Consider the following 19,720-nt stretch of genomic DNA (forward strand, 5'->3'; position numbering starts at 1 on the left):
ATTTTATGAACACCTAATTTCTCTTTTGCCTTCTGTGATTGTTGTACTGCTCTTGGCCAAAAAAACAAACCCAAACCACCAAAGTAACAACCCAGTTGTGAAGAATGCAAAAGCCTCCCTGCTGCAGCAGACTGACCATTTTTGGTGGCTAATGCTGGGGAAGTAAAACAAGACAGGATCTGTTCTTGGGGATTCTCCAGAGACCTTTCATGTTCCAGTTTCTCTTCTTGTGGGATGGATGTTGGAAAGAACCAGCTTAACTTTCCAGTTCCTTAGTGCTCTTTGGGCTGGAGGAGCCCTACCTAAGACAATAAGGAAGGCGTTTCAGGTTGCTTCTTTGCTTTCTGTTCCTTGATGGCAGCAGTGGGAATGGTGCTAATACCTCTAGCCTGCACCCAGTGGTGATTCCTTCCTGCCTGACTTGATGTCTCCTTCAGCTAGAACAAGGTTGAGCAGGGAAGAGCAAGAAGACACTAGTGAAGGATGCCGGTGTCCTGTGACATGGCCACTTGGAGGAACAGCCTCTTTTGTCTTCCCTTGTTCCAGCTTTGCTGTGAGTGGTATTGCTTATCCCTTGTAGAGGGCGTTAGGCTAGAATTCATCTCAGCACAGCCCTCCTGGGCAGGAATGTCCTTTGAAGCCAGATGCCTGGAGTTCTCCTGGGCTGTGGATGCAGCCCCTCCAGGAGTTCGTTTGCTGTGCTTCATACCCACCAGCATCAGGGTGGAGGCCACTCTGCATACCTTCTGTTTTTTGGTGAGCAGATGCTATTGAAATGCTGAACAGTGCCAAGGTGGCATCTGCATGCTTGCTGCATCTGGTATGAGCTGCAGCACAGCCAGTGAAAAACCCAGGGCCCGACAAAGAAGCACAGAGGTGTCCGTGCTGGCCCAGTGCCACTAAGCTCCATCATGTCCCTCTTGACCCTGTAGAGAGGGTTGGTGCAGAGCCCTGGCTGTCAGTGCAGAGAGGAGGAACATCTGTGCCATTTGGTGCAGAACAGCATTTGGCTTTGCCTGTGGGCACAGGGCTGCTGTCATGAAGGTAGCAAAGTCGTGTCAACTTCTTCACTTATTTGCCTTCCTAAGCCTCCCCTCCTGAGCAGCTGCACCCAGCCTGGCAGCGGTTTACTGTTACAAACCAAGCAGCATCTCCTCTTCCTCACCCCTCCAGCAAAAGAAATCTATCCACTCACTAAGCAGATGAATAGATAAACTTTTAATTAAGGTGTTGGGTAGCTGCCAGAAAGGAGCATCCATGGTTAAGGTAGGCTGTTGGTGTGCTGAAATCTCCAGCTGCTTGGCCCATGGCTACTAAACAGCTGTTTCATTCCATGTGCACTCCTCAGGGGTGGGCAAACTCATTCAGCCATGCAACTTGTGTTCACAGGAGATGGGCTCCTTCATTTGGAGCTGGAGGGGTGAAGAGTGGTGTGCAGGAGAGGTGGTGTGGCTCCAGGATGCTTCTGGGATACAAACTCTTTGGGCTCAACAAGGTTGTTGCCTGGCTGGAGGCAAAGTTGAATGTTTTGGTTGTGTTTTGCTTCTGTCCTTAGTTCCTGGTCATGAGAGCTGCTCCCTGTGATGGCCACAGAGGTTACGCTGATCTGTCCAGTCTCAGACTGGAAGGGTCTTGCTTATCTGAAAGTGTCTTTACCTGGAATTTTCATCAGCTCTTCTAATCTCAGCTGACATCAACTGTCTCCTTTCCCTCCATTTTTGGATGGGTGTATTTGACCTCCAACACTCAGAGCTCCCCTAGAATTTAACAAGCAATGGAGGAGGACCTCCAAGAAGGAGATGGGAGTACTCTTTCCTCCCAGAAGCTGCCTTAGTAGCCCCTTCTCACTCAGTGTGGTTAATGCTGAGGAGGACATGTCTGTGGCTACCTTATTTTTGCAGATAAGATGTAGCCTTGAGCTGCCTGCTGAGATGTGCAAGGACAGTGCTGCTGGGAGCTCCTGAATATGGATGGGCTTATTGATCCTGCGGGAGTGCGGGCAGCACTGAAGGTGGTGAGAGCCTCCAAGGAGGCTTTGGCAGGAAGATGAGCTGCTGTCGTGTCCCTGGGAGACTGACCTGGTGCTCTCTGGAGATGCTGGAGGTTGTGGAGCACTGCAGTGATGTGATCTGGCAGCTGGTACTGCTTAGTCTAGCAGGGTTTTTGTAAGGGGTGTGTCTGCCTCAGAGGGACTGGGAATGGGCCAGGGAGCTGTGGCAGCTGGAGTGGAAGGACAAGAGAAGGATCCAAAGTCTCCTGAGAAAGAGCTGACCTGGTTGTTTTATGCTTTTTAGGACCGTGGCCTGCCTGGCAAACTGGAGCCTGTGTCGCCTGTGAGCCCTGCTCACCCCGATGCTGAGCTGGACCTGCTGCCAGCCAGGCTGTCCAAGGAGGAGCTCATTCAGAACATGGACCGCGTGGACCGCGAGATCACCATGGTGGAGCAGCAGATCTCCAAACTGAAGAAGAAGCAGGTAAGAGGCTGCAGTCCAAAGGGGAGCAGGTATCCTCTCTGCTGTGTGCTGCCTTACAGCTCTGTCCTTGCTCGTGTGAGTCTGCCGAGGGGCAGTGGCAGTGCCGGTGCCACCAGGGTGACCTGTGTCTGTGCTCCCTGCCATGATGTGAGGCGGTTGCTGCAGAGCCAGTCTGCAGATGGTAACTGCAAGAGGAGAGAGCTTTGGAAACCTGGCTTGTGGGCTCCTGTGCATGTCAGAGTACCTTAAAGGGAGAGCAACCCATCCTCTGTGACTTACCTTGTGGTCATGCAAGCAGTCAGTGGTAGCTGGGAACACAGTCTAGGTTGCTTGAGTTGTCTCCACAGCCCAGCATTAGTAGAAGGTCTTTTCTTTTTCCTTTCCAGTAATTGTCTCCTCCCCAGTGCTGTTGCTGCCGTTATTGTAGTACTGGGCTGTTTAAAACATGGTTGTGATGACTTAATGGCCCTTTCTGTGCACCAAGTCCCCTTCTACAAGGTTTACAGCCCTGTAGTTTCGAGCAGCATCTGATCTAGCTGCAGTTAGAGCTGTGCCTGAGCCAGGGATTTGAATCTCATCTTCTCACTTAGTGCTTTCCCCCTGCACAAGAGCACTCCCCAGCAGTAGGATTGCTCGTTTGAGGTTGTTGTGTGTAAAATTACCATAAACCCATTAAGGGATTAATATGACAAAACCTTGGGGGATGGCTATGAAAACCCCCCCAGACTTGAAGGCTTTCACTTCCTAAAGCAAGTCACTTCTGCCTGCCTCTCTCTTACTGGTTGTTTTATTTCCTTAGCTTGCGGCCGGTTTCTAAACTCCCTGAGGGCTGCTAATCCCAGAATGCCTGAGAGGATTGATCTCTCCCAAGGGATGTGCAGCAGGAATTCAGGAATGGAACAGAATCTCTATTCGGGCTGAGGGCTGAGGCATGTGCTCCTCAAGGATGAGTGTGTAATTGACCTTCCTTCCCATCAGATCTATGTTTTCCCGTACAAATACTACACCTTTCTTTCCTGCAAGACAAAGCAGGATGTGGTGGGTTTGTTTTCAAACAATCTTGTTTGAATATTGTGAAGGACTTTTGTTGTTGTTGTTGTTGCTTTTTATCTGCAGAGGTATCATAGTACTTAGGGAGAGGGAGCCAAGAATAGGCAGGAGCAGCTGTGCAAGGAAGCAGCCATGTGTGCTGGCTTACAGGAGCCAAAGGAATATCCAGAGCAAGGGAAACCACACAGGTTTTTCATGTTGGGTTTGGTGAGAGCTGGGTGAAGCCAGACCTTCCTCTCTCCATCCTAGGAGGCTTAGAGAGAATGTTGCTGTCTTCTCCCACCTGGCAGTCTGGCCACTGATCTATGTTTTTAACTCCTGTTTGAGGAGGAAGGTGCAAACCATGGTCATGTTCCGCTCTGGAGAAGGGCTTCCGGAGCAGGCTGCGTGCCCAGCACAGTGGTGAAGATCCCTCTGATGGCAGCCAGGAGGACTGACGACTCCGCCTGACTCTTTCTCAGAGCTTCTGAGGAGCTGCTGTTGAAGCTGATGGGAGCAGCATATGCTCCATGCCATTAAAATCAAGCTGTCCTTCCGTAAGGAAATGGGATTTTTATTGTTGGCTGCTTGGTTGCTTTATTTCTTCCCTCCGAACAAGTTTTACGATTCTTCCTCCCCACAAAAATGCTCTGCTGAGTAGGGAAGAAGGTGGAAGCGACTGTTGGCAGTAAAAGCAGCTCCTCCTCTCCCTTTTTTAATTTGTTTTGGGTTTTGGCACATGATGGCAAAGTCATTTGGTAGCAAATCCCACCTCCCAGCGTACAATCCTTCCCCAGCCCAGTCCTCCGGCGCAGCTGGCACAGCTGGGAGGAAGCATTTTCTGGAGTGGGGGTGTTCCTATCTGAGATGCTCTGGGAACATTTTGTCCATCTGTGCATCTGAGCTGTCAGCACAGGAGAAAGACGAGCAGGGGAAAGCAATCAGCCTGAGACAGACATTGCTGCTGCAGGAGCTGCTGGCAGAGCAGGGCAAGGACTGTGCACAGCCGGAATATCCTAATGCTTTTCCCCTCTGTCTTTGGGAGGCCTTCTAAGGGTGATGAAACACATCTGGATGGAAAGGCTGTGCAAAAAACCCATCCCAACCAAACTCACCATCTCGCTCTTCATGCTTGTTCCAGAAAAGGCAAGGGAGGCTCTGCCTGGACTATGCAAGAAGCAAACATCTTCAGCAGGCCGAGAAACCTTCTCCAAACCCTGCCTGCCCCTGGCAGGAGGCCACCTCCACCAGCCGTCCCCCGCTCATTCATGAGCCATATGCGCTTGCTGTGTCCTCTCCCCCTCTTCCTGACAGGGGAGGATAATCCTTATGCATTTATTCCTGGCAGTGCTACTGGGGGAGCTGAAGGAGGAATAAACTCTGGGCTGTTCTCCGCAGTGGTGCCTGAGCTGGGCAAAGGGCTCTCCAGGAGTACAACACTCCCACCTGGTGATGGAGGTGGAGCTGGCTGGATGGAAGAGCTCCAGAGTTTCCTCTTCCATTTCTCTCCTGGCTGAGTTTCCTTCTCTCTCCTCAGCTCTTTGAAAGAGCTTTTCAAAGATGCCCTGTGGCTGGCAGCCCTTTGGCAAGTGAAGTGTCTCCGTGCTCAGGCGATGGCTGCCTGACAGAAGGCAGAGTGGCAACTGGGTGTGTGTCTGATGACCTTGGCTTCATCAGGCAGGTGCCTTCAGCACAGGAGCTGATGTGTGTGGGAATAAACTCTTTCTGAAATGTCACAACGTTCCTGCCAGTGCTGCGGGCTCTGATGGCCCCTCCACAGCATGAGGTCTGGCCAAAGAGACTCTTACCAGGAGAAGACACCTTCTGCATTTGGGGATGAGTTGGCCTGTGGATGGTGTAGCATTCAGGACCATCACTGACGATGGCATCTTACATTGTTTCAACATCTCTGCACTTTTTCATTGGAGGAGAGGAGGGGGCTTACGGGCAGCTGCTGCTAGGAGTGGGGAGGGAGAGAGTGTGGAGCCGTCAAGACTCATCTCTCATCCTGCTTCTCTCCCTGTAAAGGTCACAGTCCCAGCCTAGCTTTTGTGGCAGACCTTTAAGAAATCCATTTTGTCCGTGTCTGGGAACCTTGACCTATTTTGCTTTGCCATTTCCCACAGCTCCCAGGGGTAGCTGTTGTGGGCTGAGCCTGCTGCAGTCAGGTGTGCTGCCTGTAGACCCTGCCTGCAAACCCTGCCCACATCCTTACCCTTTACTAACGTACAGTGTTACACCACAGAGAGGAGAGTTTAATTCTTTACTCTATTTCTGCTATAATTAGATTTGTAGGTTTTTTTTCCTTCTAACAAGCTGCTTTTAATGAGCCTCCACTTACTGGCAAGCTTTCATTTCCTGATCCACCGTCAAATCCCCTTGTCTGAAATCACTTGCAACACACCCAGCTGCTTCACAGAGTTTTTGTGGGTTTCCAGAACAATGTAGCCAAGTTTCTGCCTTTTAGTTTGTTTGTTTGTTTTATTTTTGACCAAGTGTTGTCCCCAAGAGAGGCAGAGAATCTGAGTCTGATGGTGACTGTTTCTTTGGAGTTTGTCACATGGAAGTGAAGGTCTGTGAGGGGATGCCCTAGGAGCCAAGCAAGGGTGGGCAGGTGGAAGTGCCACAGCTGATGCTGACAGCTGCTTTGCTTCAGCCTGTGGTTTTAGCCATGACTTCCCCAAGAGCTCTTGTCCCCCTTGCAGGGCACTGTGATTTGGACCACCTGAGCAGCAGCTGTGGTTGAGAGGAGAAGGAAGTTTTGGGGCTGTTTCATGTGTGGTTGGAGCCTTCAGTGTTCTGTGGCTCCATGTGGGCAGGAAGGGATGAATCTATGCTGTGCTGGGGAAGGTTCAGCTCCTCACAGAGTCGTGAGGTCTGAGCTGACTGTTTTCTGGATGTCCACACCTGTGGCTGGAATAACTCCTAAGTTAAGACCCCAAGGTGGGCATGCTGATGCCAACATGTGGATCTCAGGCTGCCCTGCCTCTGCCAGAGCCGTATCCCCAGCTAGGACATTGCTCAGCCATTTGTCTGGCAGCAGTGGCTTTTTTCAGCTGTGCCCTGGTGTTTCTTACGCTGCTGCTTTCTCCTTTGTGGGAAAAGATGTCCACCTGTGGGCAGGTCGATCATTAGTGGAGTCCACAGCATGGTGCTGCTTTATCCGTTGAGTCATGTTTAATGGGAGGGATGTCAGTTCTCTTAGCCAAGCCAGCAGACCTGTCTGCCTGCTGAAGTGTATTCTTGGATTGCATCCTGCAGCCCTGGCTTTGCTAAAGGGCTCATCAACAGGAGCAGAGATGATCTGAAGGATGAATAGGTGCCCACGTTCTTCTTGGGCCACGGAGAATGCGGTGTGCTCATCTCTGGTGCAAGCCAATTGCTCTTAGTTACAGGTGCATTTTTATTGCTAGTATGAAGCCATCTTAATCTTCCAGTTGCTTCAACAGGAGATGTCTCAGCTGCAGGACAAAATACAGAGGTTTGGAGATGCAGAGCTGAGCAGTGAAATACACATAAACCTGTTTTGACAGCCTCTCCTGTGGCTGTGCTGCCCCGCAGCTGCCATGCACAGCCTGTGCTCTCCCTCCTCCTAGGGAGCCAACAGCCCCAGGAGAAGTCTAGAGGAATCTCTTGCTTCTTCTTTCAACTGAGTGGTTCCTCAGACTCGCTGGAAGGACTCAGATGTCTCCTGCCTCGTGCCTGTTGGGAGAGCTGGAGGTGCAGGTCATATGTCAGATACACCTGCTGACTCTGGTGGTATTAAAAAGCACTCTTCTAAATCCAGTGGTTTACCATTAGTGCCCACGGTGACCTGAGCAGCTCCTAGGTGGGTAGAACATGCTACAGTATCAGTGACCTCTAAAGGTGCATGCATGGGACCTGCTCCCTCCTGCTTTTCATCTCGCAAGGGAGTCATTTGCATTCAAGCCAGCTTTGGGGCTGAGTGCATTTCACTCTGTGTGGTGGATGTGCCTGTGGAGCAGCTCTTGGGTTCCTAAAGGTTTATGCTTTGAGTGGTAACGGAGCTTGGGATGAGACACACACCTTGGGTGGTTTCCCAGCATAGGCCAGTGAATGGAGCTGTGGGGGGACTGTGTTTTGGCTGCTGCACCTCAAAGCCCAGGTGCCATGAAATGTGGAGCTGTGGCAGTGCAGTAGAAAAGGTGAAGAGCCAACCAGGAGAACTCAGCACTGCTGTCTCTGAGGCCAGGACACGCTGCTGGTGGTCGTTCATCCTTACAGGGCTTTCTCTAATTGGAGCCTGACTTACTCGATGGTTTCTGCTCCAGACAGCTTGACCCTGGTGAAAGGAGGGGACAAATGGGTCTTAAAGCTGCTTTCCCAGGACAGCATGATGGCTGCAAGGTGGCTTATTCTAGGCTGGTGCCCTCAGCAGCTCTTCCTATGCCTGCCAGCACAGCCAGAGCCACATGTGTTCATGCTGCTGGCTTCTGCAGCCTGAATACTTGGGCTCGCTATACAAGTTGCCCAAGTGGTGTCTTGGGGCCCTTGTCTGAGCACCCTGCTGTCCTCTGCAGGCAGTCCTGAGTACTTTGCACTGCTCACCTTGGCCAGGAGGGCTGCCACACATCCCGTTGGCCTGACTGCTCAGAGTCTGACCACCTTTCATGTGGTGTTACCTCCTCTGCTGTACTTCCTGGCTCTTCTGGCTGCATGCCACAGAGACAACGGTTGCACAAGTCATATCATCAAGAACACTCATCTTGAGGCATCTCCTTCAACCACAGCACAGTATGATGAAACCAAAGGTGGAGGGCAGCCTTGCTGCTTGTTCTTCCGCTGCTACCTGCAGTACAGCAGCAGCTCCTAAGGCAGGTTGCAGCTGGGAGCTGCAGTTCCCTTTAGGAGTTTCCAATAAAATCGTTATTTCTAGCCCTGAGTCCTCTACAAGTCCTCAACCCCCATGTGTAAAAATCACCAACCTGGGCCAGGTGCCTGGGGCAGAACAGGGCTGTGCTTGCGTGGCAGGGGGTTTTACACAACTCTCCTGCTTCTCCCCATCCCTTCCTGGTCTGAGCCTGCCTGTATCTTGCAGGAAGCCTTCTGCCATGGTGGTTTCTGCTTCGGCCGAGAGTCTCGTGTGGATGGGGACGGCTGCGTTTCTCACTGTGACTCATCCTTCTCCTCCCCCCTCTTCTTCCACAGCAACAGTTGGAGGAAGAAGCAGCCAAACCACCAGAGCCTGAAAAACCCATCTCCCCGCCTCCTATTGAGTCCAAACATCGCAGCTTGGTGCAGATCATCTACGACGAGAACAGGGTGAGTCTGGAAGCGATGGCAGTGCAGCCGTGCGAGCGCGCCGCGTCAGCCTGGCCAGGGACGGGGAGCTGGGTAAGGGGTAGGTGTGGGATTCCCCTGGGTCAGACCTCTGGCTGTAGGAGGGGGATAGATGTGAGGAGCTCACTCTGCTGTGTGGGTTGAGCACAGATGTCTTCTGAAGAACCGGGGGGGGGTGGTTCTTGTGATCACCTTAGATTTGAAGCACCAAGGAGGTGCTTCAAAGCTCTATCTGTTAAATGGTGTCTTCAGCTTTGTCTCAGTGGATGGACTTGGGTGGGGTGGGCTGCATGGATGGAGCATCTGTGATGCTCCAGTAGTGCAGGCCTGGCTGCTTCTGAGTCTGCCTAGGCTGGAGCAGAAAGGACATGGATGGAGCCACGGCTGGATTTGTGGCTATTTGGTGCTGTGAGCAGTGTCAGCGAAGGTCAGGCTGGAGTCCCTGGCTCTGTGTCTCTGCCTTGCCCACTTGCTGCTTGTGCTCAGCCGTTGCTGTAATAGCTTGAGGAGCACAGTTTGCCTGTGTGCTTCGGAGGGCTGCTGGGAAATGGGGCCCTTTGGATAATCAAGCACATTCACTTCCATTTAGGTGTTGGATGAAAAGATGATTCTGCATAAAAGGGAAACTACGAGGCGCTAATTACTTTGAATTGCGAGGCTGCGATTTCACTGGGAGCTGCAGAAATCCAGGTGCCCCACTCCTAAAAGGGGTGGGGGTAAGGAAACGCATACCCTGCGCTCCTCGCAGCACGGGTTTCCTGCTTTCCTTTTTCCCATCTGCTTCTTTCCCTGAGCCATAGGAAGCCCAGTGCTGGCGTTCTGCTGTGTGAGTAGGTGATGACCGAGGTCGATGTGTTTGAAGCATTAGCAAGTGCCGGCTGGTGAGAGCTTGACAGGCACTGGGTTTTGGGGACAGGTGCCAAGTGTTCCTCAAAGCCATTCAAGCCCTCCCGAGGGGTCTTGGCTATGTAGCTCCTGCCTCCTCTGCTGGGAGTCAGATTGCAAAAAGCAAGAGGTCTCTAACGTAAGGAAAACCTTCTTACTGTGAGGGTGGCAGCACTGGAGCAGGCTACCTACAGAGGTTGTGGAGTCCTCTCTGCAGTTCTTCAGACCCTTACTGAACACCGTCCTGTGTCACCTGCTGTAGGTGAACCCACTGTGGCAGCAGAGTTGGACTAGATGATCTCCAGAGGTGCCTTCCAGTCCCCACAAATCACTGATTCTGTGATCTTTTTATTCTTGTTTTCTTGAGCTACGCCTTCCTTGGATGGGAGGATAAGAAACAGGTGACGGTGCTGAAGCAGGAAGGAAAGGTGATCTTCTGCCATTGCATCCCCAATGGTCTGTGTCATAGCAGTCCCTGTTAGCTGGCCTTAGCTCAGGGGTGATTGTTCTACTTTGTCATCTCTTGTCTCTGCCCACACCAGCAGCAGGGTCACTTCCTTCTTTCCCATCTCCCTGATTCCCCCATTACCTTCTCCACAATAGATCTGATTTGCTCCTCAAGCCTGTGCTATGACTCTGGGTGGTCCTTCAGGCTTGGTGACAAAGCACAGTGAGCACGCATTGAGTTCTATGCTTGTCCTTGAAAGTGCATGGCCATAACACCTGAAACACTGTCACAGGCAGTGCCCAGAGCTGGTGCCAGCCACTTGTCAGCGTGTCCAGCTTCCTTCTGGGTTATGCAGATCCTCAAAGCCAGATTGCTGCCAGCAATTAACCTTTGTGGCAGGGTGGTCTTGTTCTAGATCAGTGGTCAGCAAGAAAAGGTTGTGTCTGATACCAAGTTTCTGCATAGTTTCAAACCACCTCTTTGCAGGAGCCCTGGGATGGGCAAGTGATGATCCTTCCCCTGGTCTTGTAAAGCCTCCTTGCGAGTGGCGTGTGAAGCATGCTTATCTGTGGGTAGGAAACTCAAACCAAACAACCCTTCCCTTTTGCTGACAAAAACCATGGCAGGCTGGAGGGAAGTTCCTCCTATGAAGAAGACATGGTCTATTCATGGACAGCAGAAAGTTGAGAGAGCCTTGCTGGCTCATTGTAACGTCTGAGGCCCTTTTCAGTACCAAAGCAGTGAGAGACTGAGATGCAGGCTGCAAAGGGAAGGGTGTGCTGAGGCTCCAGTAACAAAGGTGGGATATTTAGTATGCAGTTGTCTGTCTCAAAGGCATCCCTGGGCTCAGCTTTCAGTCTCTTCTCTCTGTCAGACACGTTTTGGGATGCCTTTCAGTGACAACTGCTCTTCCATGGGGGCCAGGAGGAGGAAAGCTGGAAGAGGAAAGGACATGGAGGCAGCATTGGTTAGGATTGTGTGTGGAAAAGACTGGATGGTGGTTGGAGATCAGGTTGCTTTGGCCAGGGGTTGGTGGCAGCACACCTCTAGGTGTGCCCAGCTGTAATGGGGAGAGCCTCAGACACCCTAGTGCTGAGCTGTGGCTTTGCTGCAGCTTAACAGTTAATTGCAAGGTGAGTTAGTAGGAAGGAAGGAAGGGTCATGAGCCAGATAGAGATATATTGGAAGGACACTGAGCCTAATTTCAAGCCTTTCCACCTCTTCTGTGATGTGGAAAAGCGGTGAAGTTAGATGCCTTGAGGTCTGCTCCCAGGAGAAGCAGCTGAGGCAGGGCTCTCTGCACACAGAGAGGAAAAGCCTGATTGACTGGCATGGCTCTGCCTGTGGCTTGCTTGAGGGAGGCAGCACGCGGTAAGAAATGCAGATGAAAAGAGGGCGTTCAGGCCTTGGGAAGAGGCGAGAGAGCAGAGCACCCCAGAGGAGCTGGCAAAGCCCAACACCGTCTTTAAAGGGCAATGTTGTGGCAGGGGCAGGAAGCCAACGCTTGTCCTGCTCCCAGAGCAGGTGGGAGGCAGCAGGCTTCGTGGAGGGGCTGTTGCCTGGCTCTGCTTTGGCTTTCCATGAACCGTGGGTCTGTGCTTCCCCGAGGCTGTGGCTGCCGCCGTGCCCATTCCCACCGCTGCTGCCAGGCTGTGCCGGAGCCGCACACTGCGGGCAGTTATACCCCGAACAAAGGAGAGACCAAAAACGGTCCCTGGGAGAGAGGAGGTTACGTGAGGACAGAGCAGCCAGAAAGGCCGGAAAATCGAGTTAGCCAGGCGTTCTCTGACCTATTTTCCTTTCGGCGATGGCTGTGGCTTTGCAGGGGTGAATGGTTTCTAATTTTAGCTTATGGTTCATCAGGGAAGTCTGTATGGGTGGGTTTTTTTCTCACCGCTGCACCAGCTATGGACGAGGGCTTGGGATGCAGGTTGGCACTGGCCTCTCTCTGATTTTCTCAAACTTCAGGCTCACTGATGCTAAGAGCCAGTGGTGCTGCTTTTCCCTCTTGTGACCTACTTAACACATATGATTTGAAAGGTTCCTCGTCGCTGGAAAGGATAATTGTGGAAAACATGACCTGTAATCCCCTCTTGCTACACTCTGCTGGACAAGTAATTGATTTCCAGACAAAAAATTGTTGACTGTAGAGATTGTGCTGAGGAAGAGTGGAGAGAAACTGCTCCTGTCTGCGGCAAAATCTGGCACTGTGAGGCTGTAGCTGTGTTTGAGTAGGGTTTAGGAGACTTGGATTGTGGAGAGGCAGTTGGTATTCAAGCTCTAGGTGCCTCCTGTCCTGGGTATGTGCTTATGGGGGTGGGGGGAGCACTTTTTCTTGTCCTCATGGATGAGCAGTGAAATTGCACCCAGAAAAGTACCTTTTGGGAAATGTTTGTAGTATAGCAGAAAAACAGGCGTGGATCCAAGCCAAAATTCAGCTGTGAGTGCAAACTGCCATTTCTGAAAGGCTGCACGAGAATGGAAGTTAACATTTTGGGGACTATCCCTAGACTAAACCAAGAATAAACAGTGGGAAGAATTTTCAGAAGCATCCAAGTCCTATCTTCAAAAATGCTTTCAGTCCCTAAAGAGGCAGAACAATGTTTGAAAACAGGGATATGGGTGCTTCTGTTGCCAAATTCATTCAGGAGGTGCAGGGGGGAAGCTCAGAGGACCCATCCTGCTGCTGCAGGGTGCATCAGTGTGGATGGGGTGGGTTTGCCAGTCTCCATCACCCACTCTCCAGGTGCCAGGTGCTGGCAGGGTGTTGATGGGAATTTTGGTTGCTGCTAGAGGCTGGCAGCATTTTGGGCATTGGAGATCCCCTAAATTAAACCATGTGAGCCACCTTTAGTGTTTTCCCCACAAAGGGAAGCTGATCCCTCTTGAGCTGAACAGGTTGCCCAGAGAGGTGATAAAAACCCCATCCCTGGAGATGTTCACAGTCAAGTTGGACGGGCTCTGAGCAACCTGATCTAGTTGACTGTGTCTCCACTTACTGCAGCAGGGGTTGGAGCTCTAAAGGTCCCTCCCAACCCAAAACATTCTATGATCCTTGCTGTGTGTGGCACCTCTGAGGTGGTAGCTGTGTGCCACAGCATCTTTGTGGGCCTTAATTTACCCGTCTAGGATGAGTTACGGTAGTGAGAGAATTAAACTTCCTTCCACCTCAATTCCCCATAACCAGAGCACATTATCTGTGTGTATTTTTAGCCATGACTTTATTCTGCTGGGCTGTTCCTGGGTTTCCTTGCATCTGTCTTCCCTTGAAATTGATGGAGCATATCTGGCCTTGGAGATGTTTTTGTGCTTTTAAAAGGAAATTTTCAGATCCCTTTCTGAGCATGGAGAGGAGAGGGGGCAGCACTGCCATTGCTCCATATTGTTGTCCATGCCTTTCCTGGCATGCCAGGCCATCTGTCAGCTTTCCTTGTCAGTGTGTCCTGGAGGAAGCTTACAGGCCAGGTTGGATAGGGCTTTCACCAGCCTGGTCTAGTGGGAGATATCCCTGCCTGTAGCAGAGAGGTTGGAACTAGATGATCTTTAAGGTTCCTTCCAACCCAAACCATTCCGTGAAGCTGCACTGCAGCAGCCTTGGCTGTGCCAGCCTCCCAGCTTGATGTGGTTGGGTGAACTCTTCCTCCAAGTCCCCTGCACACCCAAAGTCTCATCAATGACCGTGCATGTAAATGTGTTCCTGCCTTCTCTTCTGACCACTGTGACGATGCACAGACTGCGAGTGCCCATCTCCAGCTCTCTGCAAGCCAAATGTGGGAGGCTGGAGGCTCAGCCGACCTGGCGTGCATCAGAGCCAGGCAGGATTCCTGCTTGGAGACCGGCCGCTAAAAAGCAGCCTCCGTCCTTGTGTCGGAGCTGTCCCTGCGAACGAGCACGCGTCAGCTTTCCCCTCGAACACTGAGCTCATTTATGGGCGAGGCCGCGTCAGGACACGGCGTGACTTCGCCCTGCGCTGCCGTGCCGGGAAGGGGCGCCGCATGCTGTGACCCACCGCAGCGTGGCCAGGGCTGGCACAAGTGCTCCTGCGTCGCCCCTGCACGCCATGGGTACCAACAGCTCGTGGCCGCTCCAGAGCATCCCTGCCCCACCGTCGGCCCTCTGAGAAACTGCGTTTGATGCAGTGCAGGCAGTGGAAGCAGGCAGCAGCGACTGTCTCGCTCTTGGGATTGAGTTGGTGGAAATCAATAAGATTAAATTTTAATTCGTTTTCTGTCTCGGCGCTTGTTCCTTCAAAAGGGCACAGCTATCTATCTCTAAATTCAGCATTATGCTGGAAAATTGGAATTCAAAGGGCTGTTTTGAACTTCTTCCACCCCCTGCTGCTGTTGTGTCTGTGCAGAGCGTGTTCCAAGCTATCCATTTACCCTCCTCAAATACCTTCATGAAGCATTAATGCCCCATCCATAAATAAGAGAATGAATAAATGAACACTTTTAGCATTGCAAAGGATAATCTCACCGTTAACCACTCGAAGGCACCGAGTGTGACTCAGATCCCACAGGGATCTTATGTCTGTATAACTCTGATTTTTCTATGAACTCCTGATTTACATTAGAAAGGGAAGAATCAGGCCGGAGCTGGTGCAATAAATAAAGCCTTATCAGTGAAACTGCTTTCGAGCATTCAATCTACAGGGCTTGTTTCTGAAATTCTAGTTTATGTGCTAGCTGGGGTGGGGGTAGCTTGTATGTGGCTGCTGAAAGGGTTGGGTTCGTTTTGCTGGAGTTGCCTCATCTTAGCTTTGGGCTTTTAAATAGTCCAGAAGAAGAGTGGAAAGGTCAGGGGTTAGAAGCTGTTAACAGTTCTGCGTGGCAGCAAGAGTTTCAGAGTGATGGAATGGGAGCATTTAGTGTGGAGTCACTGAGAATCCTTTCATTTTGTTCTCGGATTGGAAGGAAATAGTTTGATTTCTTAAATTGTCTTTTCCAAGTGGTCTTCATGTCTGTTTTTAGTGTCTGATTTAGGACCTGGAGTTTCCCAGTGGGTGCACTGACTTAGAAGCTTTGTGAACGACTAACCCAGACCAGATAATGCCATGCCCTGAGTTTTCAGGTCCAGGATTTAAGGACAAAGTACAGGTCACCACTGAACTGTGCCCCTCAGCAGCAGCACGTCTGTATTCTTCTAAATCTCTCCAGGGATGGTGACTCCACCACTTCCCTGGGCAGCCTGTTCCAGGGCTTGACAAGCCCTTTGGGGAAGAAAGCTTTCCTAGTAGCCAGTCTGAACCTGCCCTGACTAGGGGATGGAGTGCAAGTGAGCTGGCCACAGGAACTGGCTGGCGAGGACTAGTCAAAACCAGAGAGTGGTGAGTGACTGGAGTGAGTCTGCTTGTCACACCCCGCCCAGGAGAGGTGGGGGCTGGGGTTAAGTCACCTTTCCACTGTGACCCATTTCCTTGGCTTTCTTGCTGCTGAGAGTAGTCATTTGCAACAACCACTGCATGCATCTTCTGCCTGAGCCCCAGGGACAGACTTCAACACCTCTGGTGCAGTGGAGAGATTGCCCAGATAGGCACATCCCATGGGCACCCCTGGAGAGCATCAGGCCCTCTGATGGCTCAGAGGAGCCTGTTGTATACCTCTGAGGCTGATAAGTGTCCCTGAGTGTCAGGGGACATTGGAGTTCAAGGAGGGCACAGATCCTCAGGCTCCTGTGGTGTGGTTGGGTTGGGAGCACTGGCGGTGATCGTCGTTGCCAGATGTGGGAGCCAGAGAGGGAAGGGTGATGTTTTCATCATAACCTTGCTGTGGGGAGGGCGGCAAATGGCTGGGGTGGTTTGGCTCTCAGACAGGATGCTGAGGAAAAATTAGTACCTGTGGTTGCAGAAATTAAAACCTTTCCCCTTGAAACTGGCACTGCCAGGTTATGATTTTGTGCTGCAAGTCTTGGCTCAGAGGTAGAGCCTTTAGATCCCCCCCGACTGTTTGTGTTCTGCTTCACGTAGCAAGGTGTCTGGCCTGAGGGTTGCCATAATTTCTGCTGACTTCAGCCAAGCTTCTCCTGAATTTTGTTTTAAACAAGGTCCAGCCCAGCTCCAGCCTGCCTCTCTGCCACGCTACTCCTGCAGCTTCGTCTTGCCCCCGGGACCTCGTGCTGCTGGGACAGGAATTTTTCCCAGCGCCGCCCTGCGCGCAGCTCTCCTGCTCCTCTCCAAGAGTTTTGCTTATCTCCATGAGGGCCACGCCTAGTCCCGAACAGAAACCCTTCCACTCCCCATGCCTGCTGCCTACGGGCTGCTATAAATAGCCCCTGGAGCACGGTTCAGCTGCAGCAGCTCTGTGCTGCAGGGAGCCGTGGCTGGAGCCGGTCCAAGAAAATGCCTCCTCCTAATTTCGGATCCGCTTTCTCAAAATAACTCCTGTGTTTCCTTCTCTGCCATTTTTAAACTTCACTTTAAGGAGAGCCCACGCAAAATCCCAGGCTCTGCCTTCTCGGGTTTTGGATACTCTGTTGCCTCGTGGGGTCGGCTCGTTGTCCCCGTCGGAGCTCGCATGGCCGGGAAGAAGTTCTCCTGCCCTCATCCCCCTCCCAAGCCTATTTAAAGCATCTCCAAAGGAGAGCCGAGGGGCTGGAGTTTGCTTTGGAAGCCAAACACTTTTTAAGTGAGAGTGGAGATTTTCGTAGTCTGCAGGGAGGGTTTTGTTGTGATGAAGTTATCTTTAGCTCCAGGCTTGTTGGAGAAGCATAAGATGGGGCAAGAGCATGACCTCCCCAACTGCAATCTGTCTGCCCATGCTCTGTCATGGGGAGATGAAGAGGGAGGTTTGTTGCGGGCAGCTGTGACTGTCTGCTACATCTCTGGGTCCCCTCTTGCATCCGTGGGCCCCACAATGAAACAGATCAGTGTTTGTGGTTCAACCACACTTCTTGAGATGCCTTCATCCCTCTGAAAGTGGAAGACTGGTGTATATGATGGGCTTTACCTCTCCATCTGAGTCATGCTTAAACACAGTCCAGAGGCACTGCCTCCACCCTCAGAAGTGCCCCTTCTTGCTCATGCTGGTCCCAGATGCGGAGCTCCCAGGTGGTAAATGGGAGTCAAAGCCTCAAGGCTTCAGTGCCTCTTGGGCACTGCTGCTCTGAGTGCTACAGCGTTATTTCAGTGGGGAGGAGGGATCATGAGCTGCTTGCTGTGGAGTTGCAGAGGGATGTAAAACTAATGGGGATTGTTGTGTGTCTCACCAGAATTGGAGGCAGAGTTTTGCTTTCCAGTACATTTCCTTCTGTTAAATAATGGAGATTGCAGCCACGGGGGTGGGTGTTAATCGGCAGACATAGGATGGACCCTCTGGTTTCCTTCTGTAGTGCCAATCACTAAACGTGCTCAGTATTGGAACTGAACCCTAGATGGCTGTGCCTTCAGAAAGGAAGGGATTCAACAGGGCTTCAGCAAAGTTCCTGTGGCTGCAGAGAGACCTAGGGGATGCCCTTGTGCTGAACCGTTTGAAGTCTGCCGAGGTTCTCCAGCCAGGCTTTTGGCTGGCTGAGTCCTCAGGCAGCAGCGAGTCTCCCTGTGTCTGGCTGTCCTCCAAGATGAGCCCTAGCGTTGTGGGAACCTTCTGCTGGGTGTAATATGTCCTCCCCAACTGTGCTGCCAGCTCTCACCTCGGTCTGCGTGGCCTTTCAGACAGCTCATTATGGTTCTGCTATCATCTGATAAATGCAGCAAGGAGCATCAGCAATTACAGTGGGTGTCAAGTGTTAATTGGGCAGCTTTCAAGATAGAGGCATCTCTTTGTGTACCTACAAAGCTATGATGTGCTCAGAATAGCTTCCCCTCCTGATCTTTGGTTCTGGAGACGTGTATACCACAGTTGGTTAATGCAAGACAAATTATGTCATTCTTCTTGATTCTCCACATGTTCTGCCGATGGTGATTTGCCTCTGGCTTGTCTCATTAAGTTGTCTAAACATGGCAAACGCAGCAGCTGAACACACTCAGCTTTTTCTCCAAGTTAATCTCGTTGTACACACGAGCCTGCAGCATCATCAGTTCCTCACGGTGCTGTCGCTGCTTCCAGGGCATCTTCCACCAGCAGAATGGGTGCTACTGGCTGCTTCCAACTGGGGATGCAATTTTCTACCCACAGTCACACTGCCTGCACTTAACTGGTTTGCTGATTTTAGTCCCAGGTATGCATCACCCAAACTCCAGGTAAGGTGATGCTCCCACTCATCAGCCAGCAGCGGTGGGTGGGGGGATGCTGGCAGCATCACCCTTTTGGCAGCAGATACGGAGTATCTTGTAGCAGTTACAGTGATCCTCCACGAAAATATTACCCCCTGGTTTTACTTGTTTAAGATCTGTTAAGTCTTCTTTGAGTCTTATTTAATTGTTAAGACTTCTTAAACTGGATGGGTCTTTGGGCTGCCTGATCTGGTAAAAGGTGCCTGTGTCAGTGGCAGGATTGGAACTAGGTGATCTGCCCAAACTGTTCTGTGATTTCAGATGCCACAGTGCTGGTGTTCCCCAAGCTCAGCAGAGTTTGTAGCTCACAGAGACCAAAATATTAAATCTCCTGTGCAGTGAATCAGGAGCAAGCTGCAGGTTGCTGCCCTGTCTGTCCATGCTAGAGGGCTGCAGAGTGAGCTGGGCACTAGGGTCACCACTTCACCCATGGTCCTCCTAAGATGGAGCAGAGAAGTGAGAGAGGCTAGAATGGCAGAGCAGCTCACTGGGACAGACTCCAGGTGTGTTTTGGACTCTGCCACAGCATCACATAGCTGCTCTGCTTCTGTGTGCGTGTCCTTGCCCATGAGGTGCATGCGGTGGTGGTGACATCTGTGAGTCCCGAGGTCTGCTGCACAAGAGTGCCACGGATGAATGGGCAGGGATGCATCCAGGCGGCTCTCACGTGTGGGGAGCAGAGCAGGCATGCATAGTGGTTACATCTCCCAGAGAAGGCTTCAAGTAGTTTCTAAATTGCCAAAAACAGACTTTGTGTCCTCCCAAGTGTGCAGTGATAGAGGAGCTGGGAAGGTGTCCTGGTTGCTCTGTTGCAGTGAGGCACCCCCGGGGCTCTGCAGCCAGGCTGAGGCTGCCTTGCTGGGGCCCGGCGCTGGGCTGCAGGCAGGGTGACTCATGCAGCTGCTCCGGGGCCAGCTCTGCAGAGGTGCAGTGTGCAAAGGCCTGGCCAGGAGCTTGCACAAGTACTGCCTCCATTGGCGATTCCAAGGGGGCAGTGGGGGGGTTGGGTGAAGCTCTTGGTGCGTGGACATAGAGCAAACTGTCAGGGGGATGTGGCAGCTTTTGGTGAGACATCCCCTGTGCTGAGGCCCCAGGAAACTCACTCTGCTGTGAGCTGGCGTGTAGTTGAGAGATGCCAGGTGTTGGGGAGTAGCGTAAGGCGGACTCTTGGAGCTGAAAGCCCTTCCCTGCCCTGGGAAGGCTTCACCGAGGGTTTGCCAAAGCCCCACTGACTCTGCTGGGAAGCCAAGACCTTGGCTACCCCCAGCACCCCAACTCTGGGGCTCAGCTCCAGCCTAGCTCTATTACTTTAAAAAAATTAGTTTCCCTTTCTCTTTACACCTCTGTGTTCAAATCCTGGAGAAGCTGAACTCT

General features: G+C 51.8%; 1 protein-coding gene across 15 annotated transcripts in view; it reads left to right on the forward strand.

Moving 5' to 3' along the window:
- NCOR2 (nuclear receptor corepressor 2) overlaps window positions 1-19,720 on the forward strand; it is a 264,994-nt gene that overhangs the window by 127,812 nt on the left and 117,462 nt on the right. For all 15 annotated transcript variants that reach the window (XM_064168689.1, XM_064168685.1, XM_064168698.1 and 12 more), the window contains 2 exons: window positions 2,295-2,474; window positions 8,673-8,786. In XM_064168689.1, coding sequence (XP_064024759.1) covers window positions 2,295-2,474; window positions 8,673-8,786 — 294 coding nt within the window. The remainder of the gene's footprint in view (window positions 1-2,294; window positions 2,475-8,672; window positions 8,787-19,720) is intronic.

Source organism: Pogoniulus pusillus, chromosome 30 (assembly GCF_015220805.1).
Source record: "Pogoniulus pusillus isolate bPogPus1 chromosome 30, bPogPus1.pri, whole genome shotgun sequence".
NCBI classification, from domain to species: domain Eukaryota; kingdom Metazoa; phylum Chordata; class Aves; order Piciformes; family Lybiidae; genus Pogoniulus; species Pogoniulus pusillus.